General features: G+C 38.2%; 2 protein-coding genes and 1 non-coding gene across 6 annotated transcripts in view; all 3 read right to left on the bottom strand.

Moving 5' to 3' along the window:
* UXT (ubiquitously expressed prefoldin like chaperone) overlaps positions 1-22,024 on the bottom strand; it is a 269,833-nt gene that overhangs the window by 206,478 nt on the left and 41,331 nt on the right. The window lies entirely within an intron of this gene.
* Positions 1-22,024, bottom strand: part of SYN1 (synapsin I) — a 48,811-nt gene that overhangs the window by 21,704 nt on the left and 5,083 nt on the right. For both annotated transcript variants that reach the window (XM_054566477.1, XM_054566478.1), the window contains exons 2-5: positions 18,422-18,479; positions 18,226-18,317; positions 15,788-15,944; positions 15,534-15,623 (exon numbers count right to left, since the gene is read on the bottom strand). In XM_054566477.1, the coding sequence (XP_054422452.1) occupies positions 15,534-15,623; positions 15,788-15,944; positions 18,226-18,317; positions 18,422-18,479 (397 nt within the window). The remainder of the gene's footprint in view (positions 1-15,533; positions 15,624-15,787; positions 15,945-18,225; positions 18,318-18,421; positions 18,480-22,024) is intronic.
* Positions 13,930-14,114, bottom strand: LOC129065292 (U2 spliceosomal RNA). The gene has a single exon (XR_008528564.1). It is a non-coding gene; the product is annotated as a U2 spliceosomal RNA (small nuclear RNA).

Below are 22,024 nucleotides of genomic sequence, written 5' to 3'. Positions count from 1 at the left end.
ACTGAGCTGAGCAGCCCTGAGGATTCCTGGTGGTCTGCAACCTGGGTAGGAGTAGATGTGGTAGTACAGCCAGAGTCCTGACATGTGTCTCCCACCAAATGATGGAGGCTAAGCAACCTTCCCATCAGAGCTTCAAAGTACAGGGTAGGGAAAAATGCTTTTGCAAATCCAAGCCTAGCTTTTGTCTCTCTATGCTGCACATTGGGTTGGGAATCAAAGAAGAAGTAGGGGTGGAAAGCTGGCTTGCAGGGAGTCTAATGCCTCTGCCACCACCTGCCACCATTACCCATCATTAACTCTGTCTTCCTCCTGGCGTCTGAAGTTCTGTTCTTTCTGTTCCTGACAAAAATAGACCCTATACAGCTACAGAACAGTGAGGAGGTGTAACTGCTCTACTAGATATCAGGAAATAATGAGAAAATATACTTATTAAGAGAGTACTGCATTGGTACAGGTATAGAGAAAGTAATCAGTGAACTAGAACAGAGTCTAGAACCTACCCCCACACATATATGAGATTTCAGTTGCACAGGGACCATGAATCTAACTGTGCTGAGGAATCTATGACAGAGGTGGCATAGCAAATCAGTGAGGAAAATAAGGTTGCCTATAAGGAAAAGGATGAAGCTGGATCCATATCTACCTCACACTATATATGAAAGTCAATTCCAATGAACATATGTAATAAAGATACTTGTTAAGAGTGCTGCTTGCTTGCTATGTTGAGAACAGTTATTATGTAAGTGAATGGATGTGATGGCCATTGTGTAATGCATGTAGAAAAGTGTTCAAGAACACATGTAATAAAGATGTTTGTAAGAGTGATAAAAAAAAGAAAATCAATCTCAGATGGATGAAGAACTTAAATGTCAAAAACAAAGCTTGCCACTTTTATCAACCATTAAATTTCTATATGTAAATGGATCTATATATGGACTTTTCATTTTTCGTCCTTTAGTTTGTTAGTTTGTTTATTCATGTGTCAGAATCATACTGTTTAAATTAGAAAAGCTTCATACAATACATATATGCTCGCAGAGGCATTTCGCTCCCTGTAGGCGGGTATGACTAATTCCCCTGCCCTCAAATTCAGGGTTTCCCTGGCTATTATTGCTGGTTTGTGTCTCCATACGAACTTTACTGTTAATTTGTCCATCTGCAGATAAAAGCTTATAGATATATTTTGGAGGGTCACATTAAGTTTTTAACTTATAACTTGAGAAGGGAAACTGACATCTTTGTGATGTTAATTCATCCTATCCAAGAACAAGGAACGACTTTCCAGTTGTGTAAGTCTACCTTTGTATTTTCCAGGAGTGTTTTAAGCTTCTCCTCATATAAGTTTGCATACCTCAAACTTGACTTTAGCCCCAAGCATTTTATCTTTTTTACTTTTGTTATCATAAATGGGAGTTTCTCTTCCATTATACATTATATCTGGTTATCTGTCCATATGAAAACTACTGATTTCTGCATTTTGATTTTATATTCTGTTACTGAATTCTTTTATTGTTTGAATTAGCTTTATTATTGGTTCTTTGGGAGATTTACAGGTGTACTGTCATATCATCTATAAACAGAGATACTTTTTATGTCTTCTTTATCTGTAATTGTTTTTCCTAGTCTAATTTCATTGGTCTAATACCCCAAAGTACCATATTGGAAATAGTGGGCATTTTGTCTTGCTCTTGATCTAGGTGGAAATGCCTTCAATGTTGTCCCATTAAGTTGATGATAACTGTAGGACTGAGGTATGCACATTTTATCATGTTAAGAAGGTATCAGTTGATTTCTATTTTTGAATGATTTTTATCAGAATACACGTTGAATTTTTTCAAAGGCATTAAAAATACTTACGGAAAGGATCATATGGTTTTCTTCTTAGATCTATTCCCAAAAGTAAACTCACTTGGTCATGCTATATTATTTTCTTAATGTAGTTTTGAATTAATTTGCTAATATTTTATTTAGGATTTTCATATTGATATTATGAATAAAAATTGTCTATGCATTTTTGTGCTATAAATGTTATAAGTGCTTCAGTAAATAACATGGAAGTTTCTCTTTATTTCCTGTTCTCCAGAACAATCTATTTGGCGTTGGGATTAACTGCTCTCTAACAGATTGGTAGAATTTTCCTGTGGAAAAAATCTGGGCCTGATGCTTGTTTTATAGGGTAGTCCTTTAATAACTCTCTATTTTTTTTAATGGAAATTGGGCCTTTAATTTCTAATGGGGTTAAGTTTTGTTAACTGTTCCCTGGAAAATTATCCATTTCATCTATGTTTTAAATTTCATCTGTATATGCCTTTTAATATTCTGACTTCTGGAATCATATTAATGTCTTACATTTAAAAAACATAAAACTAAATCAGTATAGTTAAGGAAGAAACTAAAATTTAATACAAAGAGAAACAATGTACATTTCAACTAAAATAACATAACCATGTTGAGTGAGAAATAACATGAACAAAACCAAGTAACTTTTGAATGCAGTACTTTGGATGTATATCATCCTCTAAAGACAAAAAGGACAAAAAATTCTCAAGCTGTACCTTGCTAGGTGTGTTTTTCACAGTGATGTGTGTTGAAATTCTAAAAATGCTTTCTGTGCATTGTAGGATTGAGCAAATGAGTAAACATACTGATGATGTTGGAGGCTAGGGTTCAGGGTTCTCACTGTTAGAGAAAAGAAGTATAAATATAGAATGGTGGAAAGGCTAGAAGGAACCCTGTAATGTGTTAAATTAGAATTGGAGGCATCAGTAGGAATACGTCACACATACACACACACACGTGTGTATGTATGTGTGTGTATATATATATATATATATATATTTTTTAATTTCCTGGCTCTGTACAATGAAGGAGCCTAGATGGAAGGACACTCCAGTAGCAATGAGTACACCTCGCTGCTGTATCTTGGCTTTGAAATACCATTATCCTAGGGCTGAGGCTGGGAAAGAACAAGATATGCCTGGAGGTGATGTCAGTGAAAATGTGAGATTAAGGGCCTATAAAAATCCTCTCCTCCATAAAAGCAATGGGGATACAGGCAAACATTGTCAAAATCATTTTTTCAGAACTTTGAAAATTGACCATAGGTTTTCTTAAAAAGATTTTATTTATTTATTTTTAGAGAGAGGGGAAAGGAGGGAGAAAGAGAGGGATGGAAACACTGATGTGTGGTTGTTTCTTGAATGCTGCCAACTGGGGAACTGGCCCACAACCCAGGCATGTGCCCTGACTGGGAATCGAACCGGCAACCCTTTGGTTCTCAGGCTGGCACTCAATCCACTGAGCCACACCAGCCAGGGCTTGATCATAGGCTTATAACAATTAAAATATGCTTGAATTTCAGTATGAACAGTAAGCTTTCTGGCTTTTGAACTTACCCTATTCCCATCCCTTTTTCCCTACCTCCAAAACAACCTTGAAAATCAAGAGCCTTGCAATCCTTAAGTAAACCATCAGCTTAGTAACCACAGGAGGAGGCAAAACAAGGTTAAAGTCCCCTCAAAGTTTCACTCTCAGAGAGCTATTTTCATTTGAGCAGTCTGCAAATGAAGACCGTTTGCTGGAAAACTCCACTCACAGAATTTGTCTATTTGACCTGACTGAGAGTTCACCTGGTGTGGAAAACTTTGCCTGAGGGTGCTTTTTAGAAACAATCAGCAGCAACTGTTTAACATAGCAGGTGCTTGAGGCAGTGATTACAGCTATGACAAACAACAAGCTGACGAAAAAGACCTAATGGAAAAGTTGAGTAATGAAATCTCCACAGGAGGCTTTGTAAAACTCTGATATGTTCCCGGGAATCTAGAAAGCCAAATATATGCATAAGATTGTGTACATGCCCAAGATCTCTGGCTGACCTCGAGGCTCTGCACAAATTCTAAGTAAAGGCTAAGGCAAAGTTGTAAATAGCCTGCCTTAGCATTGAAGGCATGCACCAACATGCACACAGGGCCCATCAGCAAAAGCTTGGAGACTTACTGATTCTGTATTCAAAAAAGTATCTGTCCAGACCTGGCTGGTGTGCCTCAGTGAACTGAGCACTGGCCTGCAAACCAAAGGGTTGCTCAGTCAATTCCCAGTCAGGGCACATGCCTGGGTTACGGGCCAGGTCTCCAGTGGCGGGGGTGTGTGTGAGAGACAATCACACATTGATGTTTCCCTCCCTGTCTTTCTCCCTCCCTTCCCCACTATAAAAATAAGTAAATAAATCAAATCTTAAAAAGAAGAATATTGAATGGAATAAATGGCTGAAAACCTCCTAAATTTTATAAAACTATTAAATCTATACATCCAAGAAGCTCATTGAACTTCAAGTAGGATAAACTCATAGAGATCTACATCTAGATGCAGCATAAAGAAACTTATAAAGTTCAAAGACAAAGAGAGAAGTGACTCATCACAGTCAAGGGACCCTCAGTAAGAAAAAATCCCCTGGAGGCCAGAGGGCACTGGAACATATTCAAAACACTGAAAGAAAAAGACTGTCAACTAAAAAATTCTATGTCCTTCAATACTATACTTCAAAAAATGAAGGAGAGGGGATTGAGAAATACAGACTGGTAGTTACAAAATAGTCATGGGAATGTAAAGTACAGCATAGGAAATATAGTCAGTAATATTGCAACACCTATGTATGGTGCCAGTTGGGTGCTGAAAATATCAGGGGGAACACCTTATAGGGTATATAATTTGTCTAACTACTGTGCTATCTGCCTGAAACTAATACAAAATAATAAATGTAAAGTATAATTGAAAAAAATTTTAATGTAAAAAAAATGAAGGAGAAATTAAGACATTCACAGATAAACAAAAACAGAGAGAATTTATCACCAGTACATGTCTACAAGAAATACTAAGACAGTCTTTCAGGCTAAAGTGAAATGATGCTAGACAGTAACTCAAATTCACACGAAGAAATAAAAAGCACCAGTAACATACAGGTAAATACAAAAAACAGTATGAATGCATTTTTGTTTCTAACACTTTTTTCCTCTATCTCACTTAAAAGCCTACTGCATCAAGCAATAATTATAAGTCTATATTCATGGGTATATGTTACATAATGATATAATTTATATGATAATAATAGCACAAAGGAGGGATGAGGAAATGAAGCTATAAAGAGGAAATTTTAAAATACAATTGAAATTAAATTAGTATTAATTCAAATGAGAATGGTCTAATTTAAGATTTTAACTGTAATCCCCAGGGAAACTACTAAAGAAACAGTTTTTTAAAAAATTTTATTTATTTGTCTTGACTGGTGTGGCTCAGTAAATTGAGTACCGGCCTGCAATCCAAAGGGTCTCTGGTTCAATTCCCAGTCAGGGCACATGCTTGGGTTGTGGGCCAGATCCCTAGTGGGGGGCGCGTGAGAGGCAAACACACATTGATGTTTCTCTCCCTCTCTTTCTCCTTTACTTCTCCTTTCTCTAAAAATAAATCAATAAAATCTTAAAAAAGAAGAAGTAAAAGGTATCCAAATTGGGAAGAAGAAAACTGTCAATATTTGCAGATAACGTGATACTGTATATAAAGAACCCAAGAGATTTCACAAAAAAACTGCAGGAACTGACAAATGAATTCAGAAAAGTATCAGGATACAAAATAAATACCAGAAATCAGTTACATCTTTCTATACCAGTAATGAACTATCAAAAAGAGAAACTAAAACAATCCCATTTACAATAGCATCAAAAAATAAATAAAATACCTAGGAATAAATTTAATCAAGGATATAAAAGACTTTTACTTGGAAAATTATAACTGAAGAAAAATACTGAAGAAGACACTAATAAGTGGAAGCACATACGTGTTCATAAACATAAAAAATTAACATCATTAAAATGTCCATACTATCCAAAGCAATCTGTATTCAAGGCAATTCCTATCAAGGTACCAACAGCGTATCTCACAGAGCTAGAAGATTCCAAAAATTTGTATGTAACAACAAAAGACTCTGAATAGTCACAGCAACATTGAGAAAGAAAAACAAACTTGGAGGAATTACGACACCTGATATCAAACTATACTACAAGGCCATAGTAATCAAAACCTTTTTAAAAAAGATTTTATTTATTTACTTGTAGATAGAGGGAAAGGGAGGGATAAAAAGAGGGAGAGAAATATCAATGTGTGAGAGATATAGCAACCAGTTGCCTCTTGCATGCCCCCAACTAGGAACCTGGTCTGCAACCCAGGCATATGCCCTGACCGGGAATCGAAATGGCGATCTTTCGATTTGCAGCCTAGCGCTCAATCTACTGAGCCACCCAGCCAGGGCAGGAAATAATTTATTTTAAAATGTGGAAAATATCTACTCAACACAAAAGTATATATTAATGGAGGAATACTTTCACCACTTTTATTCAGCGTAGTTTTGGAAGTCCTAGCCCCAGAGATCAGACAAGAAAAAGAAAATAAAGGCATCCAAATTAGAAAGGAGGAAGTAAAATTGTCATTGTTTTCAGATGACATGATAGTGTGCATAGAAAGCCCTATAAACTCCACTAAAAACTATTCAACATAATAAGTGAATTTGGCAACGCAGTGGGATACAAAGTCAATATTCAGAAATTGAATGCATTTTTGTACACCAACAATGAAATATCAGAAACAGAAACTTGGAAAGAAAAATCCCATTTGCAATAGCAACAAGAAAAATTAAGTACCTAAGGATAAACTTAACCAAGGAGGTAAAAGACCTGTATGCAGAAAAGTACACAGCACTGAAGAAAGAAATTAAGAAGGCACAAATAAATGGAAGCATATACCATGTTGATGGATTGGAAGAATCAACATCATCAAAATATTCATACTACCCTAAGCAATTTATAGATTCAACACAATCCTTATTAAAATACCAATGACATATTTCACAGACATAGAACAAACATTTCAAAAATTTATACGGAACCATAAACAACCCTGATAGCTGTAGCAATTCTGAGAAATAAGGACAAAGTAGGAAGCATCACAATACCAGACATCAAACTATATTACAAGGCCACTGTAATCAAAACAGTCTGGTACTGGCATAAGAACAGACACATAGATCAATGGAACAGAATAGAGATCCCAGAAATAAACCCAAGTCTCTATGGTCAATTAATATTTGACAAATTGGGCAGAAGCATAAAATGGAGTAAAAATAGCCTCTTCTACAAATGGTGTTGGGAGAGCTGGACAGCTACATGCAAAAATTGAAATTCGACCACCAACTTACGCCATACACAAAAATAAACTCAAGATGGATAAAAGACTTAAATATAAGTCATGAAACCATAAAAGTCCTAGAAGAGAACATAGGCATGAAAATCTCAGATAGTCAATGCAGCAATATTTTCACCGATATGTCTCCTAGAGAAAGGGACATAAAGGAAAGAATAAACAAATGAGACTTCATCTAAATAAAAAGCTTCTGCATGGCTAAAGAAAACATCAGCACAATGAAAAGAGAACCAACCATATGGGAAAATATATTTGCCAATGACACCTTGGATAAGGGTTTGGTCTCCAAAATATATAAAGAACTCACAGGACTCCACTCCAGGAAGACAAATAATCCAATTAAAAAATGAGCAAAGGACCTGAACAGACACTTCTCCAAGGAAGACATACAGAGGGCTCAAAGACATATGAAAGGATGCTCAGCATCACTAGCCATCAGAGAAATGCAAATTAAAACCACAATGAGATACCACTTCACACCAATCAGAGTGGCCATCATAAAAAAATCAACAAACAGTAAGTCCTGGTGAGGTTGTGGAGAAAAGGGAACTCTAGTACATTGTTGGTGGGCATGCAGACTGGTGCAGCCACTGTGGAAAACAGTTTAGAATTTCCTCAAAAACTAAAGATGGAACTGCCTTTTGACCCAGCAATTCCACTGCTGGGATTATACCCTAAGAATTCCAAAACACCAGTTCAAAAGAACCTATGCACCCCAATGTTCATAGCAGCACAATTGACAATAGCCAAGTGCTGGAAGCAACCTAAGTGCCCATCAGAAAATGAGTGGATAAAAAAACTATGATACATTTGCACAATGGAATACTATGCAACAGAAAGAAAGAAAGAGCTATTACCTTTCGCAACAGCATGGATGGAACTGGAGAGCATTATGCTAAGTGAAATAAGCCAGGGGGCGAAAGACAAATACCATATGATCTCACCTATAAGTGGAACCTAATCAACAAGACAAACAAGCAAGCAAAATATAACCAGAGACATGGAAATAAAAAACAAACTGACAGTAACCACAGGGGAAGGGGATAATGGAGGGAGAAAGGGAAAGGTTTAATCAAGGAACATATATAAAGGACCCATGGACAAAGCCAAAGGGGGATAGGATTGAGGGTTGGAAGTGGGGGTGGATAGGGGCAGGGGAAAATGGTGGTGGGATAATGGAGACAACTGTACTTGAACAACAATAAAAAAATGCATGTATATACTTATAGTCCCATAATTTGGGGCAGTGGTCTTGTCATGCAGTACACTAATGTCCTGGAAAGGAATTCTTATTAAATTAAGAACTAACATGTTGAAAAAAAGAAATATAGAAAACAAATAGGAAAATTGCAAACAAATTCTACCTTACCACTAATTACATTAAATGTAAATTAATTTAACACTCAAATGAAAAGGCAGAGATAGGCAGAATAGATGAAAAATATGACCCAATTATATGCTGTCTACAAGAGACATATTTTAGATTCAAAAACACAAATAAGATGAAGGTAAATGGATGGAAAAATATTTACCATGCAAACAGTAACCAAAAGAGAGCTGGAATCGTTACAATAACATCAGATATAATAAGCTTTGAAACAAATTTTTACTAAAGATAAAGAAGGCCATTTTATACTGATAAAAGAGTTAATCTATCAAAAAAAGATATAGCAATGATAAACACATATGCCTCTAACAAGAAAGTCTCAAAATACATAAAACAAAAACAGGCAGGGCCTTGGCTGGATAGCTCAGTTGGTTAGAGTGTTGTCCCTATACGATAAAGCTGAGGGTTCAATCACCAGTCATGATAGATACAAGAATTAACCACTGAATGCATAAATAAGTGGAAGAACAAATTGATGTTTCTCTTCCCTCTAAAATCAATGGGTGAATAAAAATTAAGTAACAGACAGAACTGAAGGGACAACTAAAAAAGTCAACAATAATGGTTGAAGATTTCAATACCTCACTTTAGATAAGGCATAAAATAACCAGGTAGAGATCAATAAGGAAAGAGAAAACTGGAACAACACTGCAAAGCAACTAGACATAACAGACATTTATAGCACACTGCATCCTAAAACAGCAGAATATACAGTCTTCTCAAGTGTACATAGAACAGTCTCCAGGACCAACTATATGTTAAGCCACAAAACAAATTTTAATAAATGTAAAAGGACTAAAATCATACAAATTTTCTCTGACCACAGTTGAATGAAAGTAGAAACCAATAACAGAAGGAAATTTGGAAAATTCACAAATATGTGGGAAATAAACAACATGCTCCTAATAATCAATGGGTCAAAGAAGAAATCACTAAGGAAATTAGGAGATACTTTGAAATGAGTGAAAAAGAAAACCCAACATACCAAAAATTAAGGGATGCAGCTAAAGTGGTGCCAATAGGGAATTCCATAGTTATAAATGTGAATATTTAAAAAGAAGAGAAATATCATCCTGGCTGGTGTGGCTCAATGGATTGAGTGCTAGCCTGCAAACCAAAGGGTCGCAGGTTCGCTCCTGGCTAGGTACATACCTGGGTTGTGGACTGAGCCCCCAGTGAGGGGCGCGTGGGGGGCAGCCACACATTGATGTTTCTCTCACTCTCTTTCTCCCTCCCTTCCCCTCCCTCTGAAAATAAATTTAAAAAATCTTTAAAAAAAAGAAGAGAGATATCAACAGATGTCAGAGGGGAGGGAGTTTGTGGGGGCTGGGTGAAAAAAGGTGAAGGGATCAAGTTAAAAAAAAAACAACCTCATAGGCAGACAACAGTATGAACAGTATTGTGATTACCAGATGGAAATAGGGGTGTGGGGAGATAGAAGAAGGTATTGGGAGAATAAATGGCAATGGAAGGGGGCTTGACTTAGGGTGATGAACACACAATACAATGTACAGGTGACGTATTGTAGAATTGTACACCTTAAATCTATATAATTTTATTAATCAATGTCAGCCCAATACATCAATAAAAATACTATGAAGGAAAAAAATAGAAATACCAAATCAATAACCTAATCTTCCATCTTAAGATATTAGGAAAATAAAAGCAAACTAAGCCTAGAGCTAGCAGGAGGAAAGAAGTATAAAGATTTGCATGATCCCTTGGCTTCTGTGGCTCACTGGGTTGAGCACTGTCCTGCAAACTGAAAGATCATCGATTGGATTCCCAGTAAGGACACATGCCTGGGTTGTGGGCCAGGTCCCTGGCTGTGGGTATGTGAGAATCAATTGATCAATGTTTCCCTTGCACAGTGATATTTCTCTCCCTCTCTTTCTCCCTCCATTTTCTTCTCTCTTAAAATAAATAAATACAATCTTTAAAAAAAGATTAGTGTGGGAATAAATGAAAGAAGAGAACAGAAAAACAATAGAGAAAATCAATGAAACCAGAAGTTGGCTCTTTGAAAAGACCAAAAAAACTGACGAAACTTTAGACTGAAAAAAGAAAAGAAAATTCATTACTAAAATCACAAATGAAAGAGGGGACATAAGTACTAATCTCTCAGAAATAAAAAAAGATTATAAGACAGTACTACAAACACCTGCATGCCAACTAATTAGAAAACCTAGTTGGACAAATTCCTAGAAAGACACAAACTACTAAGATTGACTCAAGAAGAAATAGAAAAATCTGAAAAGACATAAGTAAAGACATTGAATTAGTATAATAATGTTAAAAAGACTTCCTACAAAGAAAGGCCTAGGACCATACTGGTAAATTCTAAAATATTTAAAGAGAATTAAAACCAATCTTACAAACTCTTCCCAAAAATAGAAGAAAAGGAAAACTGCCCTTCTCATTCTATGAGGCTACTATTACTTTTATACCAAAACCAGAGAAAGACAACATAAAAAACTACAGACCAATATCCTTTATGATTATAGATACCATAATTCTTAACAAAATACTAATAAACTGAATCCCACAACATGTCAGGACTTCCAGTCAAGATGGAGGCATATGTAAATAAGCTTTACCTCCATGTACAATATAACAAAAATTATATCTAGACAACAAAACAAATATCGCCCAGATTCATCAGAAAATTGAGATACATGGAAGTCCAACAACCAAGGATTCAAAGAAGCCACATTCATCCAGACAGGTAGGAGGAGCAGAGACACAGAATGGTGTAGAGAGGTGGAAGAACAGGTGGTCCCACATTAATGTGTGGTGGATAAAAATCAGGAGGGATACCTCAGGTGCGAACAATCCCAGTCCCAGACCAGACCGCCTAACCCAGGGTTCCAGCACTTGGAAGATAAGTCACCATAAGTTCTGGCTGTAAAAACTAGTGGGAGTTGGGGCAGTGGAAGAAACTGCAGGATTCTCAAGAGACTCCTCTTAAAGGGTCTGCAATGGATTTAGGACTCACGCAGACCCACCCCCTCTGGGATTCAGCACTAGGGCAACAGCTGGAAGGGCACAAGTGGCATATAAGGAGAAAGGGAGAATGTGAAGTGACTGGCAACAGGGTGGGTGTCAAGAGACAGCTTTCTCCCAGGCAATCTCCAGAGGCTAGGCAGCAGCATTGTCCCCTCTTTGAGCCCTCCTCCACACAGAGCCACAAAGTGGTGAAATGGGTTGCCCCGCCCAAGTGATTACCTAAAGCTCTGCCCCACACAACTTACAGGAGCCTTTTCTACAATAGGCCATGCTATTAAGACAGGGAGTCAAAGCAGCTCTATCTAATACACAGAAACAAATACAGGAAGGTTGCCAAATTGAGGAGACAAAGAAATATGGCCCAAATGAAAAAACAGAACAAAACTCCAGGAAAAGAACTAAATGAAATGGAGATAAGCAACCTATCAGATGCAAAGTTCAAAGTACTGGTTATCAGGATGCTCAAAGAACACACTGGGTACTGCAACAGCATAAAAAAAGACTCAGGCAGAAATGAAGGTTGCATTAAGTGAAAAAAAGAAAAATCTACAGGGAACCAACAGTGGAGGGGATGAAGCTGATAACAAAATCAACGATTTGGAACATAAGGAAGAAAAAAAAACATTCAATCAGAACAGCAAGAAAAAGAACTAAAGAAAAAAAAGAGGATAGAATAAGAGGCCTCTGGGACATCTCCAAATGTGCCAACATCTGAATCATAGGGACACCAGAAAGAGAAGAGAAAGAGCAAGAAATTGAAAACTTACATGAAAAAATAATGAAAGAAAACTTCCCTAATTTGGAGAAGGAAATAGACATACAAGTCTTGAAAACACAGAGAATCCCAATCAAGTTAGACCCAAAAAGGACCACACCAAGACACATCATAATTAAAATGTCAAAGGTTAAAGATAGAGAATCGTAAAAGCAGCAAGAGAAAAGCAGAGAGTTACCTATAAAAGATTTCCCGTACAACTGTCAGCTGATTTCTCAAAACAAACTTTGCAGGCTAGAAGGGACCGGCAAGAAGTATTCAAAGTGACGAAAAGCAAGGGCCTACAACCTAGATTACTCTATTCAGCAAAAATTTCATTTAGAATTGAAGAGCAGCCCTGGCTGGAGAGGCTCAATGGATTGAGTGTCAGCCTGTGAACCAAAGGATTGATGGTTATAGTCAGGGCACAAGCCTGGGTTGCTGGCCAGGTCCCCAGCAGGGGGCGTGTGAGAGGCAACCACACATTGATGTTTCTCTCCCTCTCTTTCTCCCTCCCTTCCTCTCTCTCTAAAAATAAAATAAATTTTTAAAATCTTAAAAAAATAGAATGGAAGGGCAGATAAAGTACTTCCCAGACAAAGTAAAGCTAAAGGAGTTCATCATCACCAAGTCATTATTTTAAAAATGTTAAAGAGAATTATATAAGAAAAAAGATCAAAACTATGAACATTAAAATGGCAACAAATTCACAATGATCAACAACTGAATCTAAAAAACAAACTAAACATACAAGCAGAACAGGAACAGAATCATAGACATAGAGGCCATTTGGAGGGCTATCAGCTGGGAAGGAGAAGGAAGAAAATGGGGGAGAATGGTGGAAAAGGTGCAGGGATTAAGAAGTACAAAATTGTTAGGTACAAAATAGACAGGAGGATGTTAAGAACAGTATAGGAAATGGGGAAGCCAAAGAACTTATATGCATGACCCATGGACATGAACTAAGGGAGGGGATTACTGGAGAGAATGGGGGTGCTGGGCAGAGGGGGGCACAGGGGGAAAATTGGGGCAACTGTAATAGCATAATTAATAAAATACATATTTAAAAAAAGATCATGTATCAGATCAAGTGATTTGGCCCAGGAATACAAGTGTGACTCATCTTGGATGAAAATCAATGAATGTAAACATCATATTCATAGAATAAAGGACAAAACCCTCATGATCATATCAATAAACACAGAAAAAACATTTAACAAAGTTCAATGTCCCTTTATGATAAAAGACATTCAACAAACTAGGAACAAAAGGGAACTTTGTCAACACTGAGGTAGCAGTTAATATATGACAGATGCAGTGTCCTATTCATTTTCATTCATTAAATAATTTAATTCTCACATCAACTCTGATGCAGGACTATTATTACCCACATTTTGCAGATGAGTTAACTGAGACACAAAGCATTTAAATGATGCTTCCTATGTTAGTAAGCTAATTAGTTGTGGATCTCGGTTTCCCACACAGAAATTCTAGTTACAGAATCCACGTTATTTTTTTTTTCTTTTTTGTCCTCGAGGGGTGCACCATTCCCAGAAGTACTGCAATACTGGGTCCATGAGCAGCACAGATGGAGTGAGCTCCTAGTCCATCTCCCTGCTTCAAAAATCCATTTAATATGTTGTCTTGGAGAGAGGACATAAATGTTAAACTGATAAGAGCATATCTCTACGCTTGATCTTAGCCAAAAGGCCATTCTTAATCACAGTCAGCTATACTGTTTTTTAAAGAATATGGAATTATCATTATAACGATAAACAAATTGAGTTCCCTCAGAACTAATGATTTGATCTTCATCTGTAAATAAACTTAATTTATAATACTGTGAATTTATATCAGTGACCATAATTTGTAATACTGGTAAGAATTTTTAATAATAGTATCAATGTTATTTAACCAAGTTGGTAATGTTGGGTCAATATTGATATTTAATTATAATTTAATTAATAAAACTAGTGATGATTTTTATATAAGTAAACATAATTTGTAATATTGTTAAATTTTTTAAAAATCAGTTTTAATGTTTGACAGCATCAGTAATGGTGAACAATTTTTATTTGTAACTAAAGTTTGATTCATAACTGTGGTACTCATAATTTATATTAGTAATCATAAATTTAGTATTAGTAATTATTTATAATAACAATTGGAATGTTAACCATATTAATGATTTCTATTATAAACTATAATTTAATTAAAAACAGTTACTCACAGTGTATATTAGAAATCTTAATTTGTAACATTGACAATAATCTGTAACAATATTTTACAATGTTTTACTAATAGTTTAATTTATTTTAGTAATTATAACTTGATTCACAATATAAGTGCTAACTGCTTATATTGATAATCTTAATTTGTAATACTGGTGATAAATTGTAATGTTAGTTATAATATTTGATGATATTAGTAATGATAACATAATTTCTATTATTAAGTATGTAATCAAAACAGGGACTTAAAATTTATATTAGAGCATAATTTGTAATATTCATAATTATAATAATAGTTATAATATTTTTATGATACTAGTTATAATTATTCAAAATCTCCTAGGAACTATAATTCATAACATTACTATTGATAATTTATATCAGTAAAAATAATTTGCAGTATTGGTGATAAATTGTAATATTAGTGATTATATTTTCTGATAATAGTAACCAACAATTCAATTGCTATTTGTAAGCAATTTAATTTATAACATTGTTACTGATCAGTTTTATTGCCAATCCTAATTTGAAACATTGGTAACATTTCTATCGAGAGGAATATTTGATAATGTTAGTAACAATAACTTAATTTCTCTATGTAATACAATCAGATTCATTATATTAGTTCTGTTAATTTACATTAGAAATCTATTTTTAGTACTCATGAGAGTAGATACTATATGTAACAGGATCAATGATTTAAATCACACTTCTAACTACGTAAGTAAATTCATGGTATTAATAGACTCATCCCAAAGCAACTTCCCTCTTCACAAGCACATGCCTCTTGTACTCTCTGATAGTGTACCATTGGTAACACATCCATTGGTAACACATCCATTGGTAACACTATTGCAGTAGGCATGATGCTTTTCCCTCCTGCCCACTTTATTTCCCCCAGACTCACCATCTCTTTGTGATTGGGGTAGAAGGTCTGATCGATTAGCGGGAACTCCTCTGTCCCCAGTTTCTTGTGCAGTCGAACCATCTGGGCAAACTATGAGAGCCAGGAGAGACAGGTCAGCAAGTCCTTCACCTGAGGGAGTCTCCAATCTGGGAGTTCAAGCTTCCAAACTTCCTCAGTTCCCAAAAGTCACAGTGATTTTGAGCTCCCATATGCATGCATGAGATATTCCAAATAATACCTTTCTTGTCACTTACCACCCAGGGCTTGTCACAGAAGTTGTAGACAGAATGCAAAGAATTAACGCTGGGGATTCCAGCATACTGCAGCCCAATGACCAAACTGCGGTAGTCTCCATTCCGGGCCATGCTGAAGGCATGCTGACGAATCAGCACAAAGTCTGGCTTCAGAGACCTGGAGTGCAAGGGTAGGAGTGTTGAGGATTCCCCCAGAATCTTCCCACCACCCTTAGAACAAAAAGCAAAATTCCATATATCCACATCACCTAGAAATTGTGAAGTGGTTTCTCACCTGAACACACATGCACAAGTTGTTCCTTCCCCCAGAAGCACACTTTCTAATCTTTCCCCATCTGGTGACCCCCTTAAGCTTTTCCTACCTGCTCCTGTCCTCACCAAGATTAGCTTCCAGCTTACCTACTCAGCTCTGACAGTTCCCTAGTCACAACCTCTCAGACTACTAGCAGTCCTCAAAGGATGCTGCCCAGAATGATTTCCAACCTCAGGGTCTTTACATGGGCTGTTTCCTCTCCCTGAAATATTTTCCCCCTAGACCTCTGCATGCAGCTTTCCTTCACCTCCTTCAGGTCTTTCCTCAAATGTCTCTAACACTAATCTACCTTATCCAAATTGCAGATCCCTCCACCAGCCAACAATCCCTTTGCTGCTATATATTTTTTCTTAGCACTTTTACATTTTATAATTTGTTTATTGTGTGTATCCCCAGTAGAAAGTAAGTTTCATGAAGGCAGAGGGATTTTGTGGTGTTTTTTTGTCTTTTGGGCGGTCTGTTTTGATCACTGCCAAGTCCTCAGCACATAGAACAGGGCCTGGCATACAATAGGTGCTCAATAAATGTTTGTTGAAGGCAAAATGTGAAGCAGCATCTGGTATACAGTAGATGCTCAGGAAATATTTGTTGAATTATTAACAGAAAAGTTCGCTTTGTGGTCTGCTGGGACCCTTGACTCTTCTTCAGAATAGAAGCTATCTCTTACATTCTGTGCCTAAGTTTTTAAAAATTGAAATATATTTGACAGATAACATTGTGTAAATTTAAGGTGTACAACTGATATGTTGATTTGATACATTTATATATCATAATATGATTGCCATTGTAGTATTAGTTAGCATGTCTATTGTCACATAATTATTTCATTTTTGTGGCAGAATAGTTGAGATCTAGTCTCTTAGCATGTTTGATGATTATGATACAGCACTGTTGTCTATATTCACTATACTGTACTTTGGACCTCCAGGATGTATTTATCTACCAGTTAGAAGTTAATACCCTTAAACAACATCTCTCCTATTCTTCCAGCCACAAGCCCCTGGTAATCACCATTTTACTCTCTGTTTTTATGAGTTTGGCTTTTTTTAATTCCACATATAAGAGATATTGTACAGTACTTGTCTTTTTATGTCTGATTTATCTCACTTAGCATAATGTCTTCAAGTTTCATCCATGTTGTCACAAATGGCAGGATTTCCTTCTCTCTCATGGATGAATAATATTCCAGTGTGTGTGTGTGTGTGTGTGTGTGTGTGTGTGTGTGTGTGTTTGTCCAGAAAAAGTCTAACCATTATTAATATAATAAGAATGGTTCCCGTGACATCAATGTAACCTGGCAGCCAAGGAGAGTGGACTGGAATGCACATGCATGAACAATGACAGCTTCGCTGTACTAGTCAGTGGGGGTGGTAGACAGTGTTGAATGAGTATGTGTACTGTGTGGTCGTCATATTCAAAATGATTGAGCAAGCAGAGCAACGAATCTGCCTCAAATTTGATTCCTCCACAGAAAATACTAAGATGATTGAGAAGGCCACAGCGATGGGCAACTGGTGATTGGAAGCTTCATCACAACAATGCACCTGCTCGTGCATCATGTCTCATGAAGAGTTTTTTGGTGAAACATCAAATCACCCAGGTGACTCAGCCCCCCACAGCCAAGATTTGGCACCCTGCAACTTCTAGCTTTTCACAAAACTAAAATCACCTTTGAAAGGGAAGAGATTTCAGACTGTTGATGAGATTCAGGAAAATATCATGGGGCAGCTGACAGCAATTGGGAGAACTGTGTGAGGTCCCAAGGTGCCTACTTTGAAGGGGACTGAGGTGTCACTGTCCTATGTACAATGTTTCTTGTTATCTTATATCTTCTTCAATAAATGTCTCTATTTTTCATACTACATGGCTGGATACCTCCTGGACAGACCATACACACATGTGTGTGTATGTGTGTACATATATGTATGTATACATACATACATATCACATCTTTTTATCCATTTGCCCATCGATGGACACTTAGGTTGCTTCCATAGCTTGGCTATTATTATGGGCCTAAGTCCTTGCCCACAGAAGGATAGGTGCAGAAGTGGAGATTCTCCCTCAGATCTAAGGGAGTCCTTATGTCTCTCCCATAACTCTAAGTTACCCTTTTAATACTCACCGTACAACCTTCACCCCATTCCGAAGAACTTCCATGTCCACAGAGAATCCACCATTGGCATGAGCCACAAGATTGAGATCTGAGAATTCCGCCTGGAAAGGAAAAAAAAATCAGCAATTCACTCATATCACACAAAAATGACCACTCAGTCTGCAATCTGGACAGTTGATTCCCAGATCCACCTGCTCCAACTAACCTGTTCTACTTTAATGTCAATTTCTCCATGGATCTTTTTCCCTTTGAAGTATTTTGCCCTGTAGGGGTAAAGCAGAGTACATCCATTAGTGCTCAAATATCAGGAAGACAAAACCCAAGCCAGTCCTTTGACCCCTTTGCCCATAAAATGATTTATGATTGTTGAAATACTTTGAAAACCCAAACATTGGTTTGTGAACATTAAAGAAACAATAAAGTAATCCTCATGGAGGTGTATAAATGTCAAAAAACATTGCAAACTTTAAAATAAGTCCTTACACCCCAGAGAGCAGATATTTCCTAGAGCATGGTCTGCTTGTCACACTGCTACTATAAATGTTTTTGGAAAGCTTCGGAAAATGAGGAGTGCCTTGTAAACTGTAATATACTTTGAAATTGCATGCAGGTTTGTAAATGGCAAAGGACCTTAGAGAATACAAATATATGAAGTGTGCCTGAGTATGTCTCAGTGCCTGTATCTGCTTGTACAACTTGAAGAATCTCCCTGCTCTCTGGCCATTTCCCAAGGAGAAGCGCATTCACCATATGTGGTTGTGTGCTGTGAGGGACAGAATAGCCATGGGTGGGCATAGGTATCAGAAAAGGAGAGGCAGATTGAGGGGTGCAGGCTGGCGGTGGTTCTACAGAAGCTGGAGACTGCAATGATGGGGGTGGGAAAGACTACATCTGAGGACTAGCGGAAACCATAGGAGGGAGGAGGGGTAGGAGCAGCAGTAGGTACATCATAAACTGCCATGTCACTGTCCCTAGGACCATCCCCAGCTGGGCTAGGTTTACAGTGGCCGCTTCCCCCAGACCTAAGATTTCCTACCTGACAAACTTCTCAACGGACAGAAGCTTATCCCCAATCAATTTTCCCATAAAAGGGGGAGGAGGAGAGAAGCCACCTAGTGCACACAATCAGGGTTTCTGACATATACACATAGCACAAACAGGCCCTTGTGAGTTGACTGACATGCCCCCAAAGACCTCAACTCAAACATAGTTATTTACACATCTCTCTCTCTCTCTCTTTCTCTTTCTCTTTCTCTCTCTCTCTCTCTCTCTCTCTCTCTCTCTCTCTCTCGACACACACACACACACACACACACACACACACACACACACACACACACACACTGCATTACTGACACTGAATCCTTACAGGTGTTGGGAGAAAATCTTTTAAAGAGCCATGTATTTTTTATTTATAAAATGATACGTGTGAACTATATCACTATTTTTCAAACTTTTTTGACCATAACTGTAGTGGGTACTGTGGTCAGATCTTCTTCTCTTCAGGACCAATGCACCCTGGATATTAGCTGTTGACAGCTCATGGCTGTGTCCCACTGGGAATTGTCTTATGTCACAGGGAACTGCCTTAACCAAGGTTACACCTACTTCAGGCAGTCCATGACTCATACCTGGTCCCAATGCGTACAAAGGCCAGCCTCTGCCTCAATATGGGCTGACTCTGAAGGGACTGTTTCAGCCCCAGAGCTCCCCCTAGGATTAGCCTAGGCCTGTGATGCAACCACTAGACCAGTTTCTCCCTCTGTCAAACCCTGCCCTCCTTGCAGGTGTTGATCCCAAAGGCACTCCCCAATAAACCTCCTACATGATAATTTCTGCTTTCAAACCTGTTTCCAGAGAACCCAACCTAAAACAGTGGGCCAGAGAAGTCAAGCTACAAAGAAGGCTTTGATGCCATTCTGGAGCTGAGTCACCCAGCAGCTAGCAGGCAACAAGGAACCATCATTTGTTGGGGAGCAAAGATAGCCCCTGACATGCTGTGTTGACTCAAAGTGCTCTGCAGCAGGTCTGGGCTGTGATGCAAGCAGTCCTGCCACTCAGGCCATATGATCCAACAGATCCCATGATACTGGAGGTGTCAATAGTGGGAAAAGATGTAGTATGGAGCTTAAGAAAAGCTTGAGTGGGAGGCCTCTGGAGTTCTGGAGCAAGGCCATAACATCTGCATCAGAGAATTACACACTTTTTGAGAAACAAATCTTGGTGTAGTACTGGCCCCCAATAGAGACAGAATGTTTGACCATGGAGTAACAAGTAACTGCACATCCAGAAGTATCCATTACAAGCTAGGTCCTGCCAGGCATGCTAATTAATAAAGTGAGACAGGTCCAGCAGCCAGGATTGACCCCAAGTAGGAAAACCAAGCTTCCTGAGCAGGTAATCCAGATGCCCATGTCTGTCAACCACACCGTTGCTCTAGTGCCTCCCTCAGCTCACTTAAGAGGACTCCTCACAACCAGCAGATAAAGTAAGAAAAAACCTAAGCTTGCTTCATGAATCGATTGCCTTCGTATGTGGGTAGAGGTAAAAAATGGACAGTGGCTGCACTATAACCCCACTCAGAGAGGTCTTGCAAACAGCACCAGAGCTTCCAATGGGCAAAGCTTTGAGCTGTACACCTGGCCACCTACTTTGTGGGGAAAGAGAAGTGGCCCATGATTAGAATATATATCCACTGAATGGCTTGGTTGATTTGTCAGAGACTTTGAAAGAAAAAAAAAATATTGGAAGGTTAGAACAAGGAGGTCTGGGGCACAAAAATGTGGGTGGACATATAGGAGTAGAGATGAAGTAGAATGAGAAGCAAATACCTTTCTATTCTATGTTAACACCCACCAGACATCATCCACCATGAAAGTGGCACTAAGCAACCAGGTAGACAGAATGAGTCAGCCAGATGATGTCAGCCAGGCTGTTGATTCGATCCCTCCAGTGCTGCCAGATGGGCACATGTACGAAGTGGCAAGAGTAACAGAAATAGAGGCTATACGTGGGGGCTTACAGAATTATCGAAGAATGTTCAACCTGCTGGCAACAGAGACCAATATTTGAGTCTCCGACATGGATCGCTCGTCAAGAAAACCAGCCAGCTACTCTGTGGCCTCTTCCACCCTGGAAAGAGTAATGATTAATTTTGACTGGGACATTTTATGTATGGGTTTGCGTTTCCTGACTGCAGGACCTTAGCCAGCATCACTGTCCAAGGGCTTACACAGTGTTTGCTTCACCAGTATGGGATCCCATATAACATTGTATCAAACAGCAAAGGAAGTGCAAAAGTGGGCCCATGACCATGGAACCAACAGATGGCCTTATATTTCACACCACCCAGAAGCTGCTGGCCTGAAAGAGTTATGGAGCTTCTTGTATCCACAGCTAAGATCCCAGCTTAAAGGTAATACCATGCAAGAAAGGAGCACTATCCTCCAAAACCCAGTATACACTCTAAATCCATGACCATCATTTGTGCTGTGTTTCTAATATGTAAAATACATGGGTCTGGGGACCCAGAGGTGAAAGTAGGAATGGCCCAGCTTACCATCAATCCCAGTGATCCACTTTTGGAATGTGTGCTTGCTGTTTCCTCAGAGCTCTGCAAGGTTAGAGGTCCTGGTTCTCCAAGGGGGGATACTGCTACCAGGGGACACAGCAAGAATCCCATTACATTCTAAGCTTTGAGTGCTACCTGGACACTTCAGGTTTTGCATGCCAAGGGATATGAAGAAGAGTCACTGTCCAGGCAGGGGTGCATGACCCTGATCAACAGGAGGAGGCAGGGCTGCTGTTA

The sequence above is a fragment of the Pteronotus mesoamericanus genome, unplaced genomic scaffold (assembly GCF_021234165.1).
Source record: "Pteronotus mesoamericanus isolate MK-2021 breed Mesoamerican mustached bat unplaced genomic scaffold, CSHL_Meso_final contig_173, whole genome shotgun sequence".
Taxonomy (NCBI): Eukaryota; Metazoa; Chordata; class Mammalia; order Chiroptera; family Mormoopidae; genus Pteronotus; species Pteronotus mesoamericanus.
This window is presented reverse-complemented; position numbering and strand designations above follow the sequence as displayed.